The 24018-nt window shown below is 40.7% G+C and overlaps 1 protein-coding gene across 1 annotated transcript in view; it reads left to right on the forward strand.

The window, feature by feature from the left end:
* Positions 1 to 1758: 1758 nt before the first annotated feature.
* col12a1b (collagen, type XII, alpha 1b) overlaps positions 1759 to 24018 on the forward strand; it is a 54175-nt gene continuing 31915 nt past the window's right edge. The window contains exons 1-23 of the mRNA XM_079475644.1: positions 1759 to 1895; positions 3068 to 3170; positions 6071 to 6187; positions 7038 to 7181; positions 7954 to 8010; positions 8894 to 9157; positions 9250 to 9414; positions 9854 to 10027; positions 10112 to 10402; positions 10480 to 11082; positions 11194 to 11472; positions 11572 to 11847; positions 11985 to 12257; positions 17025 to 17294; positions 18500 to 18766; positions 18943 to 19135; positions 19217 to 19341; positions 21687 to 21847; positions 22003 to 22111; positions 22197 to 22361; positions 22450 to 22596; positions 22885 to 23027; positions 23467 to 23596. Of these exons, the coding sequence (XP_079331770.1) occupies positions 3101 to 3170; positions 6071 to 6187; positions 7038 to 7181; positions 7954 to 8010; positions 8894 to 9157; positions 9250 to 9414; positions 9854 to 10027; positions 10112 to 10402; positions 10480 to 11082; positions 11194 to 11472; positions 11572 to 11847; positions 11985 to 12257; positions 17025 to 17294; positions 18500 to 18766; positions 18943 to 19135; positions 19217 to 19341; positions 21687 to 21847; positions 22003 to 22111; positions 22197 to 22361; positions 22450 to 22596; positions 22885 to 23027; positions 23467 to 23596 (4423 nt within the window). The 5' untranslated portion in view covers positions 1759 to 1895; positions 3068 to 3100. The remainder of the gene's footprint in view (positions 1896 to 3067; positions 3171 to 6070; positions 6188 to 7037; positions 7182 to 7953; positions 8011 to 8893; positions 9158 to 9249; positions 9415 to 9853; positions 10028 to 10111; positions 10403 to 10479; positions 11083 to 11193; positions 11473 to 11571; positions 11848 to 11984; positions 12258 to 17024; positions 17295 to 18499; positions 18767 to 18942; positions 19136 to 19216; positions 19342 to 21686; positions 21848 to 22002; positions 22112 to 22196; positions 22362 to 22449; positions 22597 to 22884; positions 23028 to 23466; positions 23597 to 24018) is intronic.

Raw genomic sequence — 24018 nt, forward strand, 5'->3', positions numbered from 1 at the left:
TTGGAAAGTCAACTGTAAGTAACCTTTACCATGTTAAAAATGCTTATAGATATACATTGTAATAAGAGGTGGGCTGTTTTGACCGGGAGCATTGAACAGTTTCCCAGAACTAGCTAGTTTTGTGGCGATGAGTACAAATCCCTTTTGAAACTAAGTGACCGTTTTCCAGATGTGTGTAAAGTCACTCAAGTTAATGTTCATTTGAAGAATAAAATCAAAGAGGTCTGTGACTGAAGATGTAGCGATTACCAGAACGTTTTTGAAGCGGCGTGGTTCTTAGATTTCTTCTTTTGATAGGCAGAAAACAAACAGCAATATGGACTTACTTCTTGCACTTCAAAACAATGTGTTATATTTGTAAATGTGTGTATATACATCAGAGGATTGTCGTTCCCTCTGGAAATTAAAATAGATAAGAATTGAGGAAAAGTAAATCGATCTCAGGTTGTGTCGAGCTTTGGTGGTCTATACAATTAAGTTTGAATGAGAATAGTAGAGTACAGTATGTCATTTGTGTCCCAGAGCGGCACGCAGTTATAAACATTATAAAACTACATTTGTGGTTGATTGTTCAAGCAATCTGTAAGACGCATAAGAAGATTACTTATCCAAAATCACATAAATAGGTTTTATAAATAGATCCATATGCAGATTTAACAAAGTAGTAAGATGGAAAGCAGGCGCTCCATCTTATTTTGACCCTCGGACAGTTGGCACCCACATGTTGAGTAAACGACTAAACATTGCCTCATCAGATGGACAATAGATGTATTACACAGCTGTTCTTTTATCTAGACATCTAAACATTTTTGGTTTTTAATTTAGTATTAATAGGAGTGTTTATTTGAAACAGCCCTCGGTCCACACCATACGTCACCAGAGTCGACCACCAGAGGGCTTCAGAGTCAAACAAATAGACGGGCTTGTCACCTGTCAATTTTGATGAAAGAAAAACGTCGTTTCCGCTTTATAACTATTTACTAACTATGATTCTAGTATAGTATTTTAGTTTAACTGTAGTGACTTTTTTTTATAAGATGGTGTTTTAAGTCATAGATAATTTGGTAGTACTGCATTAAAATGACAGAAGACAAAATCTACACATTTTGTTGACAGTTTTCAAAGATGCTGACAAGGTGTCGGCGAATTATATGATAAGTATCTCACAGAAAGTTTGACGGTATCTATAGTAACCGAATCAGTTATCTATAGAATCAGTTGAAACTCACTCGTCTTGAGAAACAACCATTACATACATTCTGTGGTTATAATGAGAAACGTACCGGTTCAGCATTTGTAAGTAAGGAAGACATTATCATTTCTAATGCAGAGATTATACGCTTCTGACAGAAAGTTATCTACTAAACCTCTATAAAGTTATTCTGTACATTCGCGTGCGAAATAATTATTTAACGATTTAGTTAGTTTGCAACAATGAATGCGTCCACAAACAGGCCCGTGAACTCAGACATTCCTTCGCACGTCGTTCGGAAAATCTGTCCAAAGCCATTCCCGCTAAACCTCCGACATTCAGATGAGCGCCTGTGACGTCACGGGCCTGGTTCAGAAGCGCATCCCCACAGCCATGACGTCACGGCTGCAGGTCCGGGTCCCGCCCTCTGCCCAAGAGCGCATCCCAGCGCGTGTGACGTCACGGACCCGGGTGCGGGTGCCGCCCCCTGTTAAGAAGCGCGTTCTGGTCTGCGACCCGGTGCATTTGGAAACAGCCCTCGCGAGCTGTGGGTGATCAAAAGCCTCGTCATCTTCATCTTTCGCTCCATCACACTCATCCTCAGGGAGAGAGAGAGAACATTAAAGACTCTTTACATCGGTCTCAGCGTTATTTCATTCATTTGTGATGTATTGAAAGAGCCGTCGGAAACTTGAGGAGTTCGGTAAGTGTTCGTGTGGATTATTCTTCTCTCTTTATGAATGAACTTTCAAACTTTCTCTGGAAGGCAGTGCTGTGATTTAAATGTGAGATCTGTGAGAGTGATATGTGGGATGATCTGCACGCACGCACGCACGCACGCACGCACTGACCCATTTACCGAAGCTCTGATCACTTTTTTCCACAGATGTTTGAATGGTGATTTCATTTTCCACCCTCGCTTTCCCCCCCCTGTGCTCTTTATTTCAAGTTTGATTGATGATGAAATATTCTCTAAGGTTTATGATCCTGAAAACAGTTTAAATAACTTTCTTTGTCTATTTGTGCCACATGATTTGTGTGACTTATCTCGGTATTGTTTTATTTCGCTCAGGATTTCAATAAACCTTTTTCTGAGTTAATATATGTTCAATTGGTCAAATTTGTGTCACGCTTTGCAACAGGTGGTTGACATTCAACATATTTATGAACTTTATTGACCTAACTACGTGTGAATAATGTCCTGTTAGAGCTCACCGGCTCATTTCATTGGATTTCAAAGTTTTGTCTTCTACACTTCAATGCTTTTTTAAATATACATTTGTCTCACTTAATGATGAAGCACACGCAGGAGAAAAACAGGAAAAATGCTAAACTTTGTGAAATGTGAATGTAATGCTAAAATATGACACATAGCCCTAATAATTGCAATGCATACATTGTTGGTGCTGTCTGTGGTTATATATTTGGCGTGTGAAATACCAGAAGTGTCCAGTAGTCAGTTTCCCTCAGCATGAACTTCAGGAAAGCAAGTCTTTGTTAGGGGAGACACGACAGGGGGCGCAGGAGTTTTTCCATCCCTGATGTGCAGGATCTCAGATCAGGCACACATCCAAACAATTGCATATATCGTCTATGAACTCACAGTTTCCGATGTAAAACAGATGATTTGGGAGAATGACGTGAAGCGGCTTATGCCTTTACTGAGTCTATAATTTTACACCGCAGTAACGTTTGCCTTGTTTTAAGCTCATTTTCTCAAGTATTAATCAAGGAAATGTTTTTTCCTTTGGTGTCCTCAGATGTGGCAGTAATAAAATGTTGATTTGGAAAGAAGTGTAGCTGTACTGTGTTGTATTCTGCTTGGTGTTTTTGATTTATGTGCAGACTGTTGTGTTTAATGTGATTGATTTTCAGACTGATTGATGTTCTGTTAATACTGGAGTGAAGATGTCGCTCAGGCGTTTGGCAGCTGCCGCTCTCATAACTCTTTCAGTGCTGGCTTCAGTCACAGCTCAAGGTAAAACAGACAACACATCTTTCTCCGTTCATAAACTTTTACTTCTTTGTGAAATATATTCATTAATAATGTGAGTCAGTTTGAAGGTGTTTTAAAATTAAACCTACATTAATTTAGTTCATATGTAGGCAATATGATGTTTCTATAACCGTTTTGATCCATTTTATCATTTTCAGGGTGAAAATTCTTGTTTCTTTATTGCACAAAGGTTCAGAGTATCTGTGTGTAATGCCTCATTTCAGACACTAGGGGGACACTGCAAGAGGACATGAACCGTCCTGAAATAACTCTTAAATAAAAGCGCTTGTGTGATGTTAAAGCTGCAATCTGTAACTTTTCCGTTTAATGAACAACAATGCAATTATTGGGCAAGTTCGTGCAATTTTATGTATTTAAACAGAGATGGTGACCGAGTTGACTAGTTACAGATTGCAACTTTAATACAAGTGGACAAACTTTAATGTAATCATGACAGCACTTGTAAGAAGTCATTTAAAGGCATACTCCACCCAAAAATATATATTTGGAAAAATGTTCGTAACTGACACAAAATATTGTATCTTTAAATTCTGTTGAAGACAAAATGTGATATTTTAGGAATTTAGGTCTGTAAACAGGTTTAGGGCACCATTGACTACCATTTATTTTTCCGGTAACACTTAACATTAAGGTTTCCTTTATGAAGCATTTATAAATGTGTTCATTAATGATTAATAAGTCATTTACAAAGGCATTATAAAGCAGTTATAACTGCATGAATAAAAAGGGGGATTCTAACGAAATACCTGCCAAATAGTGAGCAGGAAACAACATAACAACCTACAGTGTCCATCTGACAGCCTATATTTCAAACAACATCAAGATAATAGTCAGTCTGCTTTTGAGTCAAATAAATGATGAATACATACATTAATTAAGCATTTATAACATGTGAGTTAAACATGGCTCACTATTTGGCAGGTATTTTGTTAGAATTCTTCTTTTTATTCATGCAGTTATAACTGCTTCATAATGCATTTGCAAATGACTTATTCATCATTAATGAACACATTTATAAATGCTTTATAAAGGGTACCTTGATGTAAAGTTTCCCAAATTTTTAGTGATGTCCCAGAAATGTCAGTCACTAACATTTTTCCCATCATCTTCTTTTGTGTTCAACGTAACAAAGACATTTAAAGAGGTTTGGAACAACTTGTTAGAGCATGACAGAATTTTCATTTTTGGGTGGACTACCCCTTTAAGTGAATCCTCTCTAATGTCTTACCATTTTAAATGATTAAGTAGCACATGTTAGGTCAAATTCATTGAACGCAGCCTGCGTACGAATATTTTCCATATGCAACATCAGACACGTGCAGGATTCAAGACCCCTCAGACGGAGAGAGTCACTTTCAACTATTTCCTCTAGTAAAACAGTTCGTCTTGAATTTCATTCGTTCAGTAGCAGAGCTCCTCGGTGGCTCCGAGTGGTAGAAGCTGTAAAACTGTGAAATAACCATATCAAATTGTTCAATAAGCACCTCTACAACACACATCGACGATTTACAGTGGAAAGTGTAGTGGGACAATTTGCAGGTTTTTATTATGCACACAAAGAAAATCTTTATTTTAAAGCCAAGTTTCCTTTTTCTGACTCAAAGGAAACGACAAAGAGAAAATATGAGCTTTACTTTTTTTATTTTCTTAGGGCAGTTCTTGGTAAGAGTGTTCTTGTCAGCATTCACATATGGATGAATTCAAATGTTTTTTACATGTTATTTTAATAATATCACACATAAGTGTGCTGGCTTTCATCAATGACCGCCGTGGTAGCTCTGCCGATGACGATGGGCATCGGTGCTTACCGTCATCTTCGCTATAGTGCTGAGCTGTGACAAAACAGCTCAATGTCATGAAATGATCTTCCAGTTGATTTTTGGACTGGCTTGGACAAAGAGAAAAAAGGAACGCTGTAGGATGGATGATTGGCTTGAATGCGAGTTGTGTGTGTGATGTGAGGTAGCTCTTGGGTTGGACCCATTTGGAGTCAGAAATGGAGCCGTTTGTGACGTCTGGTACAGCCAGGTTGGTAAATCTTGATTTTGGTGAATCTGTTTCGGTCAAGCTGAAGGCCTGGTCGAATTCTGATCAGAGCCACGGCTTCACAAATATTTTATTGTGATATTCCAGCACATCTGCACACGTCCCATATTTCCCACACAGATTTCAAACACAATGGAGCTTTTTCATGAAACACGAGCAGAACAGATTTGTAGAACAAGAAAACAATTTTGGGTAAATTCTCTCATTGAATTTGGTGTTACAATGTCTACTTGCGTTTCGTGATTAGGACACAGTGAATACACACACGAAACACACAAGAATATCACTTTAAAATATTTCAACGTCTTCTACGTGTGCGTCTTGTACATGAAATCTTTAGTCCCATAAGTTGTTGCTGACAACTTTTCATGTACAAGTGCATGAGTTTCCAGTTCATGTAGTTCGTCACTGAAGTCAATGTACACAATGTGCACTCTTAAGCGGTTTGCAATTGAAACTGAAGTCTTGTTGTTTTATGTCTTTGTATATATAACGCTATTGGAAACAGGTCAACACGGCATGTCTAACTGTGTTGGCTGGGCCGTAATGACTGCATGCGAGTCGTGGCGTAACGTTTCGTCAAGGTCTCTGTACTCCTGTACTTGTCTATGCTTGAGCAGTCGAGGCCCTACGGTCAGACGGCTCAAACAGATGTCATTTTGACCCAAAATGGCCGTCGTCCACGTGTGTTCAGTGTTGTTTCGAGTACTCCCCCAATGATGAACTTCATTTCGTCCATAAACCTATGTGCTCCTCTCATAAATACAGCTCTGGAAAGGTGTCGCGGAAATAACTTTCGCCTTCTTTTTCCACAGTAATGCCTCCGTCAGACCTGAGGTTTAAGATTTTAAATGAAAACACAGTGCAAATGACGTGGACGCAACCGCTGTCGAGAATCGAAGGCTACAGAATACAAGTCATGTCGAATGAAGGTGGGTTCGAAAACAAGATATTTGGATATTTGGTAAGGTGTTAGCATGAATAGTAGGGATGTGACGATATATCACGATTCACACTAATTATAGCGGTCTAGGTCGATTCTAAAATGTCTGTGTTTTGTGCACAGCTCTTCCGTGAACTAAGGCTCTTTGATCAGTAGGAACTACTGCTGGATCCAAAATCACTACGAGATTGAATCATTTATAACCTGCATTTGAAAAAGCTCTCATTAAACATTATAAATATACTTTATTATCATGGAAAAATCTGAACAGGTTTGAAGAACAACCATATCATTTACATTTCCTGGAACTTCGTGTGTAAATCACGCTTCTTCTGTGTCCCATATTCTGAGTTTCTGCGTGAGAGCGCCCTCTGGCTTTCAGATGTCGCAGCATTTAAACAGAGCATTTAAAAACACACGATACATCGTCAAAGCCCTTGACAAACCGTGTACAATAAGACCAGAAATGTGTGTTATGCAAAAGTTTCATTTTTGGAAGAACTTCAAGGTTGTTAAATGCAAGGGGTTTTTCAATGAATCTATTGCTATAGTGGCCTTGAGCACTAAAGCCTATGCAGTTTGCTCCAGGGTATCTGTCCCTGTTGTTAATGTACCGTATGCTTCTTAAGATAAGTGTGCATCTGGTAAACGACAAGTAACCTTTAAAGTCAGTGCTACGGGCAACCGGAGAGACTGCGTCCTGACGCGTCCTTCAACAGTGATTTACACACCCGACCGATGTCTGAATTAGATTCATCTGTGAACTTGATGTTATCTTCACGCAGAATGTATATCATGATATTTAACATTTCAAATGCCAATGTTTCATTTTCTCGTAGAAGAGGCAGTTAAAGAATTCACGCTGTCTGGGTCTTCTACCAAAACCTCCATCAGAGATTTGACTCCCGATTTGGATTATGTTGTTATGATAACGTCATATTTAGGATCTGAAGAGAGTATACCCATCTCCGGTCAAATTACAAGTAAGTGCTGAGACAGCTAGAGAAAATGGATCTGCTTTTCTGTAGAAATGCAAACTGTTTGAGTAGAAATGGTGAATTATGTGTAGAAATTAATAAATTATATATTTTTCAATTCAGAACTATGTGGTATGTCTACACTTGACATGCACAGGCTGAGAATGGCCCAAGAAAATCTGGTCATGGTCAATTTTTTCTAGAAATAGTCTAAATTGTATTGTTTTATTCTTCACTTTATGTTTTGGAGTTTTCTTGGGTTTGTTTTAAAATACTAAAGCTAAAAACTTTTTAGGTTTACAATCTCGATCTTGGTAGTTCTGTTCACGTTCTGTTAAACTCTCTGAAGAAAGAAAATTCCAGCATGAGATCTCTGTAATGCTTCTGATGAGTTTTAATCTCATGAACTGCATCTCATATATAAGATTCAGAAATGTTACAGATGTCTCTGTCATTAGAGTTTGAGAAGAGATGTCAAATATGCGTCAAACTGACCTCAGATTTGTCAAGTCTGCAATCAAAAGTCAATATTATTGAAGACCTTAATATGAACTCGAACATTTCTCATCAAATCCAGATTAATTTACCTCTACACTCTACGTTCATGAACATCTCCATACTCTTCATGTGTTTCAACAATAACACGCTCATTTGATTCTCTTTTTATTTCTCCAAAGCTGTTTTAGAAGACACATCTGACACTAATGAAACACAACTAGCAATTGCTTTTTCCTCTGTATGGATATATTTGCTTGAATATCTCTCTGTTTTGTTTTAGTTCAGTCAAGTGGTTTTGAAGGAGGTTCCAGAAAGCCTCAGGTCTCAGATGCAGTCCGTAAGTAACTCCCATCATTCTTATCTGTGTGTTTCTTTCTGAACTTATGTTTCCTGTGTTCAGCTTGTTAGTCAGCATCACTGATAAAACCAGTCAGCGTTCACAGCGAGAGTTGTTAAGTAGACCCTTTGTGCCTGATTTGAAATAAAAAGGGTGGCGTGCTGAGGGTTGAAATCATTACAGCACGTCTCTCTTTACAAGAGCGCTGTGGCCTGTTCTTCCACATGAAGGTGAACAGATTTACTTTTCCTTTCCTACATCAAGCAGAAGTGGAAAATACAACCACCCCCTCTGATACCATGAGGGTTATAGTGGCTTCTAACGATGACTCGCTAACCAAATCCAGTCCTGTTTGCCGTGCTTTACGGTGTCTGCGCTCCAGCTCTTCCCTTCTGCTGGCGCACGTGAAAAATAACTGAATCCAGTTACTGTAATAAAGGCAGGCAAGCTGCGATACGTCCAAAACGCCCGTCCTGTCCCGTCTGCTCAAATCCCACCAAAGACGCAACCAATGCGGTCCGTTCAAGGACATCAAATTCCACAGATTGTGGTTGAGGGAAGAAGTGATTGAACGGGAAGGAATTTTTCCAAACTGCGTGGAGGACAAAGATAGAGAGAGGGAGAAGACTAGTAACAACTCGCCCAATAACATAATTGAGAGGCACGCTGTTTGATTTCCAGACCCGTGTGTCAATAAATGAACGTGCATGTTGTCATGTGCAGAATATTTAGCTGAATGAATATACAGATTGCATGAGGTTACTTGCTTGTATAAACACTGAAACATTCAAAATTGTACCTTGAATTAAGATATTTGTATTGGTAAAAAAGGATAATAATATTAATAATAATAATTCTGACTGACCGATAATGTTTTCCCCAGAATGCTCAGCCAGTGCCATCGGTGACCTGGTGTTCCTGGTGGACGGCTCTTGGAGCGTCGGCCGGGACAATTTCAAATTCATCCGCAGTTTCATGGTAGCCATGGCAGGAGCATTTGACCTTGGAGAAGACAAAACCAGAGTGGGTGTGATCCAGTACAGCACGGACATCAGAACCGAGTTTAACCTGAATCAATACTTCAGACGGGCCGACCTGCTCAGAGCCATTAACAATTTGCCCTACAAGGGCGGCAACACTATGACAGGTACCTAACTTATACTGTGAATCATACCTCTCTTGACTCTCATGTTGAACAGATATGATATAAGTCTTGTTTTTTCTTGTCTTTTTACGCAGGCGATGCCCTGGACTATCTGCTGAAAAACACATTCACAGAGGCCGCCGGTGCCCGCCAGGGATTCCCCAAAGTGGCTGTCATTATAACAGATGGAAAATCTCAGGACCCTGTGGAGGGCTACGCCAAGAAGCTGAAGAATGCTGGAGTTGAACTCTTCACTCTGGGTGTGTAGTTTTAAGTGAACATGATTCGAGGGTGAAGTAGGACGTGTTCTTAAATGAACATTCTTGTTGCTAGAATCAACCATCAGATTTTAGGGATGGGTTTAGATGTAATGTTTTGGTTAGGACTGGAGTCAGAGAGGCTTACCATTCAATCAGATTTTTAGGGATGATTTATGGATAGACTCAGAGTTTTGAACTTTACTTTTAAAAAACAAACCAACAACAAAAGATTATGTTGCTCATTTGATGGAGCATTGCAGTAGAGGTTGTATGTTGATTCAGAAACATCTCACATGGCAGAGTCAAAGTGATCTTAGTAGTTAATTCTTGCTTTGAGGTTTGGATTGGTTCTGTTTTAATGGACCTTTCAAGAAATCCATCTGCACAGAAAAACTACATTAACTTATATCCCATGTCATCATTTGTTGTGTTTATTCAGGAATCAAAGAGGCAGATGAGGAAGAGTTGAAACAAATGTCTTCCACGCCCCACAGGACACACGTGTACACAGTGCCAAACTTCGATTTGATCAAAGCCGTGGAGAAATCGCTCATTACGCAAGTGTGCAGCAGCGTGGAAGACCAACTTAACTCTCTGATAAGCGGCGAGGAAGGTAAACAAAAACAAATATCAGAGTTAGCCTTAAACCCAATGACTGACCTTAACCCCAACATTTCTTCCTTCTGTCTTTTTTCAGACATTGAACCAGCATCAAACCTTCATGTCACAGAGGTTGCGTCCAAATCCATGCGGATTACCTGGGATGCGTCGACAGGGGAGGTAACCGGATACAAAGTGCAGTTGGTTCCGATGATGGCCGGCAGCAAGCGGCAGGACCTATACGTCAGGCCAACACAAACATCTGTTAACGTCAGAGATCTGACCCCCGACACCGAATATGAGATCAGCCTGTTTGCACTCTTCGGACTGACGCCCAGCGAGCCCGTGATGGCCATGGAGAAAACCCAGCCTGTTAAAGTATCATTGGGTGAGGAGGACATCCATTATTATCCGCTCTTGAAAAGTCTCATCTGACTGTTAACTGAGCTCTGTTTTGGTTTCCAGAATGTTCTCTGGGCGTGGACGTGCAAGCGGACGTCGTCCTCCTGGTCGATGGCTCATACAGTATCGGCCTGGATAACTTCGCTAAAGTCAGATCTTTCTTGGAAGTCCTGGTCAACAGTTTTGACATTGGGCCGGACAGAGTTCAAATCAGCTTGGTCCAGTATAGCAGAGACCCGCACACTGAGTTCTACCTGAACACCCATCACGATCTGAGCGCCGTGGTCAAAGCCGTAAGAACGTTTCCATATCGAGGAGGCTCCACCAACACGGGCAAAGCCATGACGTACGTGAGAGACAAAATCTTCATATCTAACAGAGGTGCTCGCGCCAACGTCCCTCGCGTTATGATCCTCATCACCGATGGAAAATCCTCGGATGCCTTCAAAGACCCAGCGAATAAGCTCAGGAACACGGACGTGGAAATTTTTGCTGTGGGTGTGAAAGATGCCGTCCGCTCGGAGCTGGAGGCCATCGCTAATCCTCCGGTGGAGACACACGTGTATACGGTGGAGGACTTTGACGCCTTCCAGAGAATTTCTAATGAGCTTACCCAGTCCATCTGTCTGCGGATTGAGCAGGAGCTTTTGAACATTAAGAGGAGACGTGAGTACAAGATTGTATTCATCTATAAAAGGCTCAATTTGTCAGAAATGTGTCTTCCATCATCTACTTTTTCTGTAAGACTAAGAATTTTTAATGTTCTTCCATCTTCAGAGTTGACCGCACCCAGGTCTCTGACCTTCTCAGAGGTGACCTCCAGGAGTTTTCGGGCATCGTGGATAACAGATGCTGTAGATGTGCAGTCTTATATGGTGGAATACAGGCCTGAAGCGGACACAGACGCTAGCTACATCTCCGTCTCTGTGCCTGGTGACATGCCCACGGCTGTGTTACTTCACCTCACTCCAGTCACAAAGTATGAGGTCAAGGTGTACGCCCAATATGAGAAAGGAGAAAGCTTTCCTCTCATTGACTATGAGACCACACTAGAAGGTGGGCATCAGTTCTTTTATCTTTAAAAAGTCTAATAAGTTCTCCTCTTTGAACTTAAAGTCAACATTTATCTTTGTCTGTGTCCTGGATGTTTTGCAGAACAGGGAGCCGTGAGCAACCTCAGAGTGTCTGAGGAGACCACCGACAGTTTCCGTGTTTCCTGGCAAGCAGCTCCTGGTTCAGTGGTGCGTTACAGACTCACGTACGTCCCGGTGAGAGGGGATAGTGGGCCGCTAGAAACAGCAACAGTCGGTCCCGAGACCACCATCGTCCTGCAGCAACTGTTCCCGGTCACCACATATCGTGTCTCTGTGGCAGCTGAATACCCATCAGGCGTTGGGCCTCAGATGCAGGTTGACGGGACAACGAAAGATGGTAATGAAATACTCTATCTTCTCTTTTAATATATTTGACCTCTTAGTGAACGCGGTTGATCATTGGGGCACACTACAGTTTTGAGAGTCGCCATCTCTGATTGGTGATCAGTTGTTTTCTCTTCTTGTGTCTGACAGAGCGTGGCTCACCAAGAGACCTGCGTGTCTCCCAAGAGACCACATCCAGCATGCAGCTGTCCTGGGCAGCGGCTCCGGGAAAAGTCCTTCAGTACAGAGTGTCCTATCAACCCACGGCCGGCGGTGAGATGAAGGAGGTGACAGTCAGGGGTGATACCTCTGCCACCGTACTGAAGAATCTCCAGCCGGGCACGGACTACCAGCTGGCCGTGAGGGCACGATACTCCTCAGGATCAGGAGAGTCACTACAGGGAACCGGAACTACACTGGAGGGTATGGTCACACACAACTGTCCCTTAACAAACATGGATGAGTCTAAACATTTCAATTCAATGAAACATTGAATCAAAACAAAGAATCACCCGTACACCTACTGTACATACTACATGCTTTCCCTTACCAAAATCAACCGTGGTAATACTACAGTATAAAACCTAAAATAGTTACTATAGTTAAACTGTAGTAAACACAAATTAATTATGATTTTGCTAAAGTGTGCCAAAGATGTGCCCAAAAATGCTCACTTCATTACTTTTACTATAATAAAATGATGGTACTGCCATCCAACCAATCCTCAAACAGCCGCTGACTGTGAAGTGACCCCAGCATCTTCTGACTTTTTACAAAACAAATAGAGAATTTTTGACTAAACCTTGCTAACAAGCAGCAATACCAAACGTTTTCAGAGTGACTACGGAATAACGAGAGCTGCTGCCTCCTTATCAGACGCGTTTGGCCAGATAGAAATATTACAAGTACCAAGCAAGCACTATAGACTTGGAGTGGAAGGTCCTAAATTTACAATATTTGTGCAAATACACACAAATCATGTGAAAAATACACATCAGTCTGTTTTAAAAATGTCACACATCAGTCTATTCTGTAAGGTTAGTGATATGCAGAGTCTGTTTTTATGCAGACAATAAATGAGGCACACCCAGTTTTTCTGATGCACACCCAGAGTCTCTTTTCTGGCTACGTTATGGTTGAAGCAATGTGGTAGTAAATGGAAGATGGCTGGTTCAATCCCAACAGAATAGAGTCTTTTTTTATGAATACCTTTAAACCTTTGCACATTAATGTCACATGAGCACTAAAGGGCAATTCCAACGTGATAGAGTCTAAACATAAAAAAAATTCAGTCTATGACATATTTTTAATTTTCTATTTTAAAAAAGGGTATAAAATGTGCTTTGGACGTGACAAAAAAAGGAAATGCTTTTTGGGAGATGACAAACTTTTTGTAGGATTTCTGTAGAAGGGATGCCTCTTTATAAAACATAAAAGTTTTTTGTCTCCATTATGTCTCCATTTATGAGGAATATGTAGCATGAAAACAAATGCTTTAGAAATTTGAAGCGAGATCTCACATGGGTATTTGAACCACCAAATGTTAATATCTGTGTGAGATATGTTACCATAGTAAAACATTTTAATGGTAAGGTTGACATTTTTACGGAATTGCCCTAAAATCTACATATACTTTCGCTCTACCAAAGAAATTTGAACTTGAACAATATTTCGTGTGTTTTGTGTGTACATGGATATCTGACCTTTTAGTCTGTGAATGCATTTCAAGATAATACTTTTCGCTCTAATTCAGTATCTTTCTGACATCACAACGGTAACGATAATACCACATTTTTCTGGACTGGAGTCTAAATACTAGATCTGGAAACCAAATCTGATGTCCAATAATCTTACTGAAACCCTCATTTAAGGTCTGATGACCAGACCTGGTTCGGTGAAAAACTGCTAAAAGTGTTAATTCATTCAAAAAACAAACTCTTCTTTAACAGAGCCTATGCTGTTCCAAATGGCATGGTCTTTGATTCAGTATAAGCATGTTCATCTGTCAAGCTCCAGAAAAGCACCAGTCATATAAAATGCAATATCTTCAAAGTGCTTTTTTGGAGCAAAACAGGGCTCAGTAAATCAAGACACATTTGAGTTATCATGTGGATGTTTGTCCTGCATGCAAAAGCCCCCTTTTCATAATTCAGCCTCTTTGTTGGATGCCAGTATGGAATGATGTCATACAATAGATGTCACAGATCTGAAATAGTGATTTCACTCCATCGAGATTGAGAAGCTGAGCTAAATGAAGATCTCTGTTGCAGACTGGAACATAATTCAGGAACTATGCTCCACATCCCGCTTTAAAAGATTTCCCAAATTCATCACAATCCCTCCAGCTCACCCTCAAGAGATACAAACCAGAATAAGATTTCCATTCCAGGTGTGTGTTGAACGAGTGGGACGTTCTCCGGTGTATTGCTGTAATTCTCAGCTCAAACACCTTGAGTTAATTCATCGTGTCGTAACTAAACCTACAGAACCGTCTGCGTGCCGTGTGTCAGTTTGGGAAAAAGCATACATGGAATTGGAAACAGGATGATTTCCAGCCAGCGCTGGCCTTGGGGCTTTGGGAAGGAGAAGGGAAATGTTATATGGGTTCTATAATTGTTTCCATATGTCTTACGTAAGTTATACATTACCCAGTTTAGTTGAATTAAGAGTGGAGGGATGTGAAATGACATTTGCCCTTTACTACTTACGTGAGAGAATATTCGATGGAAATAAAAGACTTTCATCCATCAGAGTCGAATTTTGAATGAATACAGACTTTTTCCTTCTTGAAACGATTTTGTAACTGGCACAGTAGTTTGCCATGCGTTTTTTTAATCTGCAGAACCTTAAAGCCGATGCTCTGATAATGCGTGTTCATGATCTCACCGGATGAAGATCGCGAAACTAAGTTTAGCCGTCTTGTGATTTCACTCACATATACTGTAAATAAAAGACATTCAGAGTTACTGTAATACACACGCATGTGGAAAGTATTACCAATCCAGTGTTTTCGAAGAGATCCGTTCCAAAGAGATTCATTTGCATTGCGTTCTGACCGAAGCTGCACACGGTCAGATGGGTTACAGATGATAATAGCGTTACACGTGGATTAGAATTTAAAATCAAGTCTCAATCAGCAAAACCCAAACAGGCCAAAAGATGCTTATCTCCTCCAGATCCACAACACCTGGGTGTCCGACCGTTCCTTCCTGTTTGCCATCTGTAAAAGTCTGGAATGAGTTCAAGCTGCTCTCTCTGTCCCGCCCGTGACCCCCGAGATACGTAAAATTCAGATGAAGAGGACGAGCTGAAGGGCACCTGTGCTTTGCCGGTCATTGACACGAGGGTTAAACTTCAAAAGCGCTCCGGAGAGAATTTACAGCGCGTGTGTGTGTATGCTTTGCCTCAGGTTTTGGATTTCTGAACGGCAAGGGGTGTTGAATTGGCTTTTGGAGTCCAGTTTGGTTTTTAACTGCATTCAAAGGATCATTTCACATGCGGACGACTTTTTTTCTGTAGCAACAGTTCTGGAAAGAGACAGAAAGGAGAGGAGGAAGAAGGATGACAAAAGGAAGTTATCATTAGACAGTCAGCGACTAGAATTTGATGGTTTTGTTTTAAAGCACTTATAGGTTGGCAAGCATATCCTCTGATTCTTCTGCAGAATGGAGGAGAGGAAAGAAACGCATTTGAGTCTTTGCCAGTAAAGATGAGATATTGGAAAACCGAAGCGGTTTCAAGTGAAATGTGATGTGGATATTGCAGATGTTCGGACAAAAGACACATTGGTTAATGTCATCTTAAAATAACTACCTACTTACTGAAGTATTTGAATTCAACACGCTAGAGAAAGATTGAAAGCAGACATTAAGTCTGGGCTGTGTGTTGGCAGTGTCACCATGAGCCTCCCTCTCTCCCTCTTTCTCTCTCTCTCTCTCCCTCTCCCTCTCTCTCTCTCTCTCTCTCTCTCTCTCTCTCTCCCTCTTTCTCTCTCTCTCTCTCCCTCTCCCTCTCTCTCTCTCTGTCTCTCTCTCTCTCTCTCTCTCTCTCTCCCTCTCTCTCTCTCCCTCTCTCTCTCTCTCTCTCTCTCTCTCTCTCCCTCTCTCTCTCTCTCTCTCTCTCCCTCTCTCTCTCTCTCTCTCCTCTCTCTCTCTCTCTCTCTCTCTCTCTCCCTCTCTCTCTCTCTCTCTCTCTCTCTCTCTCTCTCACAAACACACACGCATACAGACGTAAATGTGTGATATATTTATAGAGGCAGATGTCTCACGATGTCTCTGGTGTAGTTTGTGTGCAGGTGTGTTGAAACGGCAGTGAGCACTAATTCATTCAGGTGAAACCAAATTTAACAGCTGGTCATAAAGTCACACGCACACTTATTTTCCCCCAGAGGTCTCACAGTTAATGTTAGAAAGCTTTCTGACCCGTGAGATCTTACAGTCACGTACTATCTTTCTGTGTGTACACATTGTTTTTGAGTTAGATTGTTAGATTGATGTCCTATCAGAGATATGATCTAGATATGAGATATCGATGTGGATGTGGAGATACATAAAGTCAACTCTTATGATGAGCGTGTGTGAGATCAAATACGCAAATCAACTCTGAAATGTAAGACTTTTACGCTTGTACTGTATTTACAGTATATAGTACTAAACCATTATAGGGTGGCTCATTCTTTATACATATTTTTCCACATTTCAGAATAATACGAAATGCTTTGAAACTATGGAATCACACAAATGTGACTTTGGGAATTATTTGTATCTAAATTTAAGCAGAACTATTAAATAACATGGATTTAGTCATTTGATTTGATTTTATTTGACTTTTTCGTTTTATTTAGTTTTAGTTTTAGTTTTAGTTTTAGTTTGGTTTGGTTTACTTTAGTTTCATTATTTATTTAATTAAGTTGCCCTACAATTATTATTTTTTATACTATATAATTATAGAGACGATTTAAATACATAAGTATACAAGAAAAAAAAAAATTATGCAGTCCCCTTAAATAAGTTTATAAAAAAATTGTAATATAATAAAAAAAATTAAGATCATGAAAGACATTATACTGTATAGATATTTACTCACTACATGCGTTCACAAAACATAAATATTAAATTAATATAATAAAGAAAAGCTGTCTATAGTATCCTGTCTGTTGTATATTGAGTGTGTTTTTACTGTTACCTGCAGAGTTGGGCTCCCCCAGAGACCTGATAACCAGCGATGTGACCGATACCAGTTTCATGGTGTCGTGGACTGCCGCTCCAGGACGGGTGAGACAGTATCGTATCCGCTGGAGGTCTCTCTTCTCTGAGAACTCTGGGGAGAAGGTCATACCTGCTGATGTGACCAGCACGCTGTTGGAGAACCTCACGCCTGAAACACGCTATCAGGTGTCTGTGTTTGCATCATACGACAGAGGAGATGGAGAGCCGCTCGTGGGTGAAGAGACCACAGATGGTGAGCGTCTTGATTCATTCAATGATGTGTTATTTGTGTTAAAGGGATAGTAAGAACACAAAAGAAGATATTTTGAGAAATGTGTTCTGAAGAAGAAAGAAACTCATGCAGGTTTGAAATGACATGAGATTGCGTACAAGATGATAGAATTTCCAATTTTTATTGAACATTCCCTTCAATGCCATATATACTTGAGATTTTTACCGGTTAAATGGTCGAATCATGTTCTCCAAGAACCATTTTTCTAGTCTAAGATTCTAGAATTGCTGTAAAGCCATTCATTAGAGATTTGGTTGTAAAAGGTAAGCTCTGGGCTTTTAACACCTTTTTTAAACCATGCAACTCAAAAAGTTGTTCAATAGGGTTTTAGGAACTCATGGGGTTCATAGATGGCCATAAAAACCTTTTTGAAACATTTTTAGGTTTGTTAAAAATGATTGGTTGAAAGAAGTTGGAGGTTAAGTGAAGGTTAGATGAGTGTTGTGTAAGGTTACGTTCAGGTTGGGGTGGGGTGGGTTAGGTTACAGTGAAACAAGAGCTGGATTGAGCGAAAGATTGAAAATCATTTGCGCCTTCTTTACCTTTAGGAGAAACATCTTGAATACGCCCAAGATTGTCAAGGAAAGAGAAATGGTTCTCAAGATAATTCAGACCTGACAGAACATGTACGTCTGCGCCTCGGGCTCGGCTCTTTAAAGTGCATCAATCAACAAGCTTTTGATAGAACGAGAGAAAACCTTTCAATCTTAGCTCGACACAAAATTATTTAGTGGTAGCGTGACTTCTCCAAGTTGTGGTTTCATGCCTGGCATCAGATTTTGGCAGATGATGGGAGTTTTGAGGCTCTGTGCAGAAGTCACTTGCCCCTAAGTGGAAAAAGTGAGCTGGTCGCGGCATGGGTGCAGGGAACATCACCGCCGTTTTAAAGGGAGACATGTGTGCAGGGCAGCCCATAATATAAGCCGTATGTTGTCTGGGACGCTTGCTGAAGCAGTGGCTTCGTTCCATCATCCCATCACAGACACACAACTCAAAACATACAAATGGAAAATTTCACCAATGTCAGTTTTGAGAAAATATTGGAATAAGGGTTGCTTAATTTTGGCCTGACGTGTTTCAACATTTGGTTTTCAAGTTCTCATTTACTCCCATTGTTGAGGAAAAACTCAAATTTAATTTAATTTTGTTTCGTGCGTGTTTTGTAGCGTCTGCATCCACAAAGGCTTTGGCCGTGTCTGACGAAACCGAGAGAACCATGCGGGCGACGTGGAACCCAGCTCCAGGCCCCGTGCAGCACTACAAGCTCACGTACGTCCCTCAGGCTGGAGGAAAAGATATGACCATGAAAGTTCCTGCCAGCGTGACCACGGCCGTGCTGAGGAAACTTCAGCCCCTCACCATCTACAACATCAAAGTGCATCCCATTTACAAACGCGGAGAAGGAAAAGCAAGGCAAGGAGTAGGAACCACACGTACGTTGGCCAATAATTCAAAGCCCATGAGTCTGAAAGATCTGTAGAGACGCAACAAGCATCGCTTTTACTGTTGCTCATATTCAACATACCTCAAAAGCCGAAGAACCTGGATTGTTCTGTCCTTGTTTGTGTCTGTTGATCATATATTGATATTGCTGTTTCTTTTTCTGCAGTGTCACCTTATAAAGCCCCAAGAAACTTGCAGACCTCAGAACCCACCAAGACGAGTTTCCGCGTGTCCTGGGACCCCGCTCCCGGCAACGTACGTGGATACAAAGTTTCCTTCCATCCCATCGGCAGCGATATTGATCTGGGAGAGCTTCTAGTTGGACCTTACGACAACACGGTCGTTCTGGAGGAACTCAGGTAGAACAGCTCGCCATGAACTTTAGACGTTTCCCTTAACATAAAGAAACATATGGTTTGAGTTGTGCGTTTTATTCCCAGAGCTGGAACCAAGTACTCTGTGGCTGTTTTTGGAATGTTTGAAGGAGGTCAAAGTATGCCTTTAGCTGGAGAGGAGAAGACCACCCTCTCCGATGCCCCCGAGCCACCTTCTGTCAGACCTTCTGGTACAAAACGCAACAATGACACATTCACGTTGTATTTGTTCAGTTTGTGGTTTTATTAGTGTAACCTGCCAACGTAACAAATATATGATGCTGACATGGCGGATTTTAGGTTTCGTTGATTCGTCTCACAACGTTTATACGAAATGTCTGAACATGGTGAGATCTTGACAAGAGGCTAAACAGGTGCCAGAAACGCGGTCTTAAAGCTTAACACGCGGGCTATTGGCAGACACTTTAAAGATGTGAACGTAGTCATAACATGAATGAATTTGAGGTTCAGTTGTGAAGCGGCGACGAGCTAAATTCATGACAGGCCCTGATCAAATTAAGGATTTGGCTACCAAATGGAACACAAATTTGGTAGTAATATTTATTTTAGAATGTGCAGTAGATAAGAACATGTAAAAGTTAGGGATGCACCGATACCTTTTTTAAAAGCAGAGTACGACTACCGATATTTTTTCCGGTATGCGGCGATACCGATGCCTGTACCTTTTACAACACAGTGTGACCAATAAAAATAAAATTGCTTCTTAACTCCACCTAAACACATTCTGAAAAATACAGTGCTTTTCATAAATTTCAAAGCAAATTTCACAACAAATTTCTGAGTTATGTCACATGAGGTATCGGTCTTTGGTATCAGTGCAGTTTTACGAGTACATGTGCTTCTCTCGGTAAAGTGTCTGAACGTATTTCACTTCCTCGAGACGGCGATTTATAGTCTCTTTTTACTGTATAAAAAGAGTACTGTATATCAATAACAGATCTTGTATTATTTAAAAACTTTGTGAAGTGTTTTACTAGAAAAGTGTGTGGAAACGTTCAAGTTTTGATATCTGATGCAATAACGTTTATTTACATTTAGTCATTTAGCAGACGCTTTTATCTAAAGCGACTAACAAAGAGTTCAGGGAGCAATAAGCGATATGTCATACAAGAGCAATAATACAATAGGTTCTAATTCAAAGTTACTAGTTTAAACAAAAGCCAGAACAATACCTGTTGAGTTTTTTTTCACTTTGTAATTCATGTTAGTGTCCAATTTAACGTATAAGTGATCTTTTCTTATTTTTTAATCCTGCGAAACATGCGAAAAGTGTTGTGATTTTAGCACTATTTCAGTTTGACCAGGCAAAGAGCTTTCCACAGGAATATATTTCTCCAACCAAACCCTTATATCCAATACCTTCATCCTGAGAGATATCATCACATCTCCAGCAGATGAAAACCTGGCCAGGGAGTCACAGTCGGAACAGCCTGTATGTTCAGCAATAATGGTCGGGAGAATCATTTCCGCTTGACAGCTTTTTCCATTTAGGACTACATGACCTTTGCGCTCACAGTTTTGCTTTACGAGACGTCACATTTCATTAATTTAAGGCGAAACATCCAGCCAGTTGTTAAAATCAAATCTGACACTGTTTACTTTCTATACGAATGGTTCTGCTGGTTTTGGATGATCCATCATTGCACGTGTTTCTAAAGAGAAAAAAGTAGTCTTGGTAATCTTTCATCAAAAAGTGTAGTTTCAACAGCTACAGCTATAAGTTTTGGCAGTGGTTGTGATAGATTTTGTGACGAGTGCTAAATGACTTTCAAATGATTCTTTCCTTATGTTGATTATCGTTTTATTTCAGTGACTTATTCAGCTGTTGATCTAGTATTTGCATTAATTTCTTATCAGTTTGTACTCTCAAAGGGTCCAATGTTCTTTTTGGGGCTTCTACAGATTAAAAAAGGTAGAAATGGTTCTTTTAAGAACCCTTGACCGAAAGGTTCTTTGGTGAACCAAACATGTTTTTCATTTTGGTTTTGCAGAAAGGAGGAGATTCCACCACACCTTCTTGAAAGTTTCAATTGCTCTTTATGATTTTGAGTTTGACCAAATCTTTTTCAATTGCAGAGCGATCGCATGTGCTTTAGTCTCAGTTTTGGAGCTTCCGGCTCTTGCAGGTTTCTGGAACATCACGAGGTCCACAGAGATGGAATGCACGAAAGTGCTTGGAAAAGGAGCCGTTTTTATTTCACGTGTCACAATGAGCTGTTTTTTGTGCTGTGTAGAACAGAAGCAGTGACAATTCCAGGAAAACAGCCCCTGGGCCGGATGCCAGAGGGGATTTGGATACAACACCAGGCTGAAGGTTTTAAAAGAGAAAACGAATTCCTTGTGGAAAAAGACAGCCGTTCTAAAACAAGAAAAATAAATAAAAGCCTTCAAGAAAAAGTGTGATGGTCATTTTTTTGTGGTGTCAGGGTGTGTGAGTGTGTGTACGCATTTACAGGTTGTCTTTTCCATCGCTCTAAATGTCTCGGTGTTTAATTCCATTGTCTTTTAATCACAGATAATGAGTGTAAAACTACAGCCAAGGCCGACATCGTCCTGCTGGTGGACGGCTCCTGGAGCATCGGCCGTCTGAACTTCAAAACCATCCGAGGTTTTATCTCTCGCATGGTGGGCGTCTTTGACATTGGGCCAGACCGGGTTCAGATCGGCAAGTCTTCCGTGCTTCACTTTACTGTTTTAGTTGTGTTAAAGGTTTTTTATGACCGCATTTGGGCACCAGATGTGAGCTTTATGATGCAGGCTTCTTTTTGAGTTATTACCACCCGTTTTCTTTGTATTAAACACGGAATGTGCTTGTCCCAGGTTTGGCCCAGTACAGCGGGGATCCCAAAACCGAGTGGCATCTCAACGCTCATTCCACCAGGCAATCCCTCTTAGAGGCCGTTGCAAATTTACCCTACAAGGGAGGAAATACAATGACGGGTAAACCTAACTAGCGCTTTTGACCCAGACAAACAAAAGCATAGTCATTAAAAACTCCAGAAAATAACGCGCAATGTTTTCAAAGGTATGGCCTTGAACTACATCCTCCAGAACAACTTCAAACCGAATGTGGGTTTGAGACCCGACTCACGTAAGATCGGAGTCCTCGTAACCGACGGCAAATCTCAAGATGAAATTATAGAGAAATCTCAACGCCTGCGTGACTCGGGAATCGAACTGTATGCCATCGGTAAGATCTTAATTTGATAACCCTGAAGGTCAGTTTGAGATTTGAGATCTGACGGTAATGGTCAAATCGGTGTCCTCTTGGCTTGAAGGTGTGAAGAATGCTGATGAAAATGAGTTGCGATCTATTGCCACCGACCCGGACGAGATCCACATGTACAACGTCAAGGACTTCTCATTCCTGCTGGACATCGTGGACGATCTCACGGTCAACCTCTGTAACAGCGTTAAAGGCCCAGGTAGAGTCATGCTTGAGTCTCTGTGTCAAGATATAGGCCAGGACAGCAAGAGAATCTGAAAAAATATCTGTCAGGGTTATTGAGTTTGATAGATAGATTTTACATGCTCTATGGTTAATTTCTGCGGACCATTAGCATCCAAGAGTTCCGAAAGCTCCTTAATTTGTCTCTATTCAAATTGTGCTCTTCTTTTGCTAAATTGTTCTTAATTTTTATATTAACAATCCTGCTGGATGGATACATCACAGATGACATCATTTTTATGTTCCATTGTTTTTTATGCGGCAGGTGGTGGACCGGGGACGCCCTTTGACCTGGTGACTTCAGAAGTAACGCACTACTCTTTCCGTGCTACCTGGATGCCTCCTGATGAGCCAGTGGAGAAATTCCGGATCGAGTATGTCCCTGCCGCCGGAGGAAAAACTGAAGTGGTGAGCGCCTTAGACACATTTGTCACAAACAGAGCGTAACCTTCTTCATGCTTGCTGTATTTATTCATTTACATTTATTTATCTAGCATGCTTTGAGTGAAGATTTTGAGATGACAATAAACTGTATACAAAGCTAAGTGTACAACTCGGAAGAGCATTCAAAACTGAAGTCCATACTGCCCATTCAAGCTTTCTGTATTTTACGTTTACATTTAGTCATTTAGCAGACACTTTTATCCAAAGCAACTTACAAAGAGTTCAGAATAAAATGTGTCATACAGGAGCAATAATACCAAGTCGCTTGTGTGCATATCACAATATTTACAGAAATTACACAACACGCTCATCGTGTGCTGATCTCTGACTGTGTTCCTCCCGATTTCCCCTCTCTCTCATCTTGTATAAACCCCTCTCAGCATTCTCCCATGATGTTTTGCAGATGTTTGTCGACGGTGAAGAAAACACACTTGTCCTGGTCAACCTAACCCCGATGACCAAGTACATTGTCCGTGTCTTTGGCGTGATCGGCGAGGAGAGCAGCGAGCCTCTGGAAGGAACCGAAACCACACGTGAGTTCAAAGCATCTCGTGCTTTTCTTTGTTTAATGGCATCATTTGACTTTCTAAATCAGACATTTCTCACAGCAGACATTTCTCAGACAATATTCTGTTCTGTGGTGTGTGCTCCTAATGCCTTTTGGGATTGCATTATCTGTAAAGGATAAATACGATGCGTATCAGGTAACTCGGTTAAACTCAGAAGGGGTTTGGAAAACCTCAGAGAAACTTTTCACAGGCTGTGAAGCGGTCTTGGGTTTGGTCTGATTATGGAGCGACAAAGTAAACTTGAACCATGTTTTACTGATCAAAAGCAAACAGAACATTTTTAATTGTCCATTCTCACTTTATCGTCCTTTTCACATTTCTCATTATAACATTTATAGTCAATATTACAAGACCTTGTGTTGTTTTAAAGAGACGCTTATCGTTTG

The sequence above is a fragment of the Barbatula barbatula genome (assembly GCF_947034865.1).
Source record: "Barbatula barbatula genome assembly, chromosome: 15".
Taxonomy (NCBI): domain Eukaryota; kingdom Metazoa; phylum Chordata; class Actinopteri; order Cypriniformes; family Nemacheilidae; genus Barbatula; species Barbatula barbatula.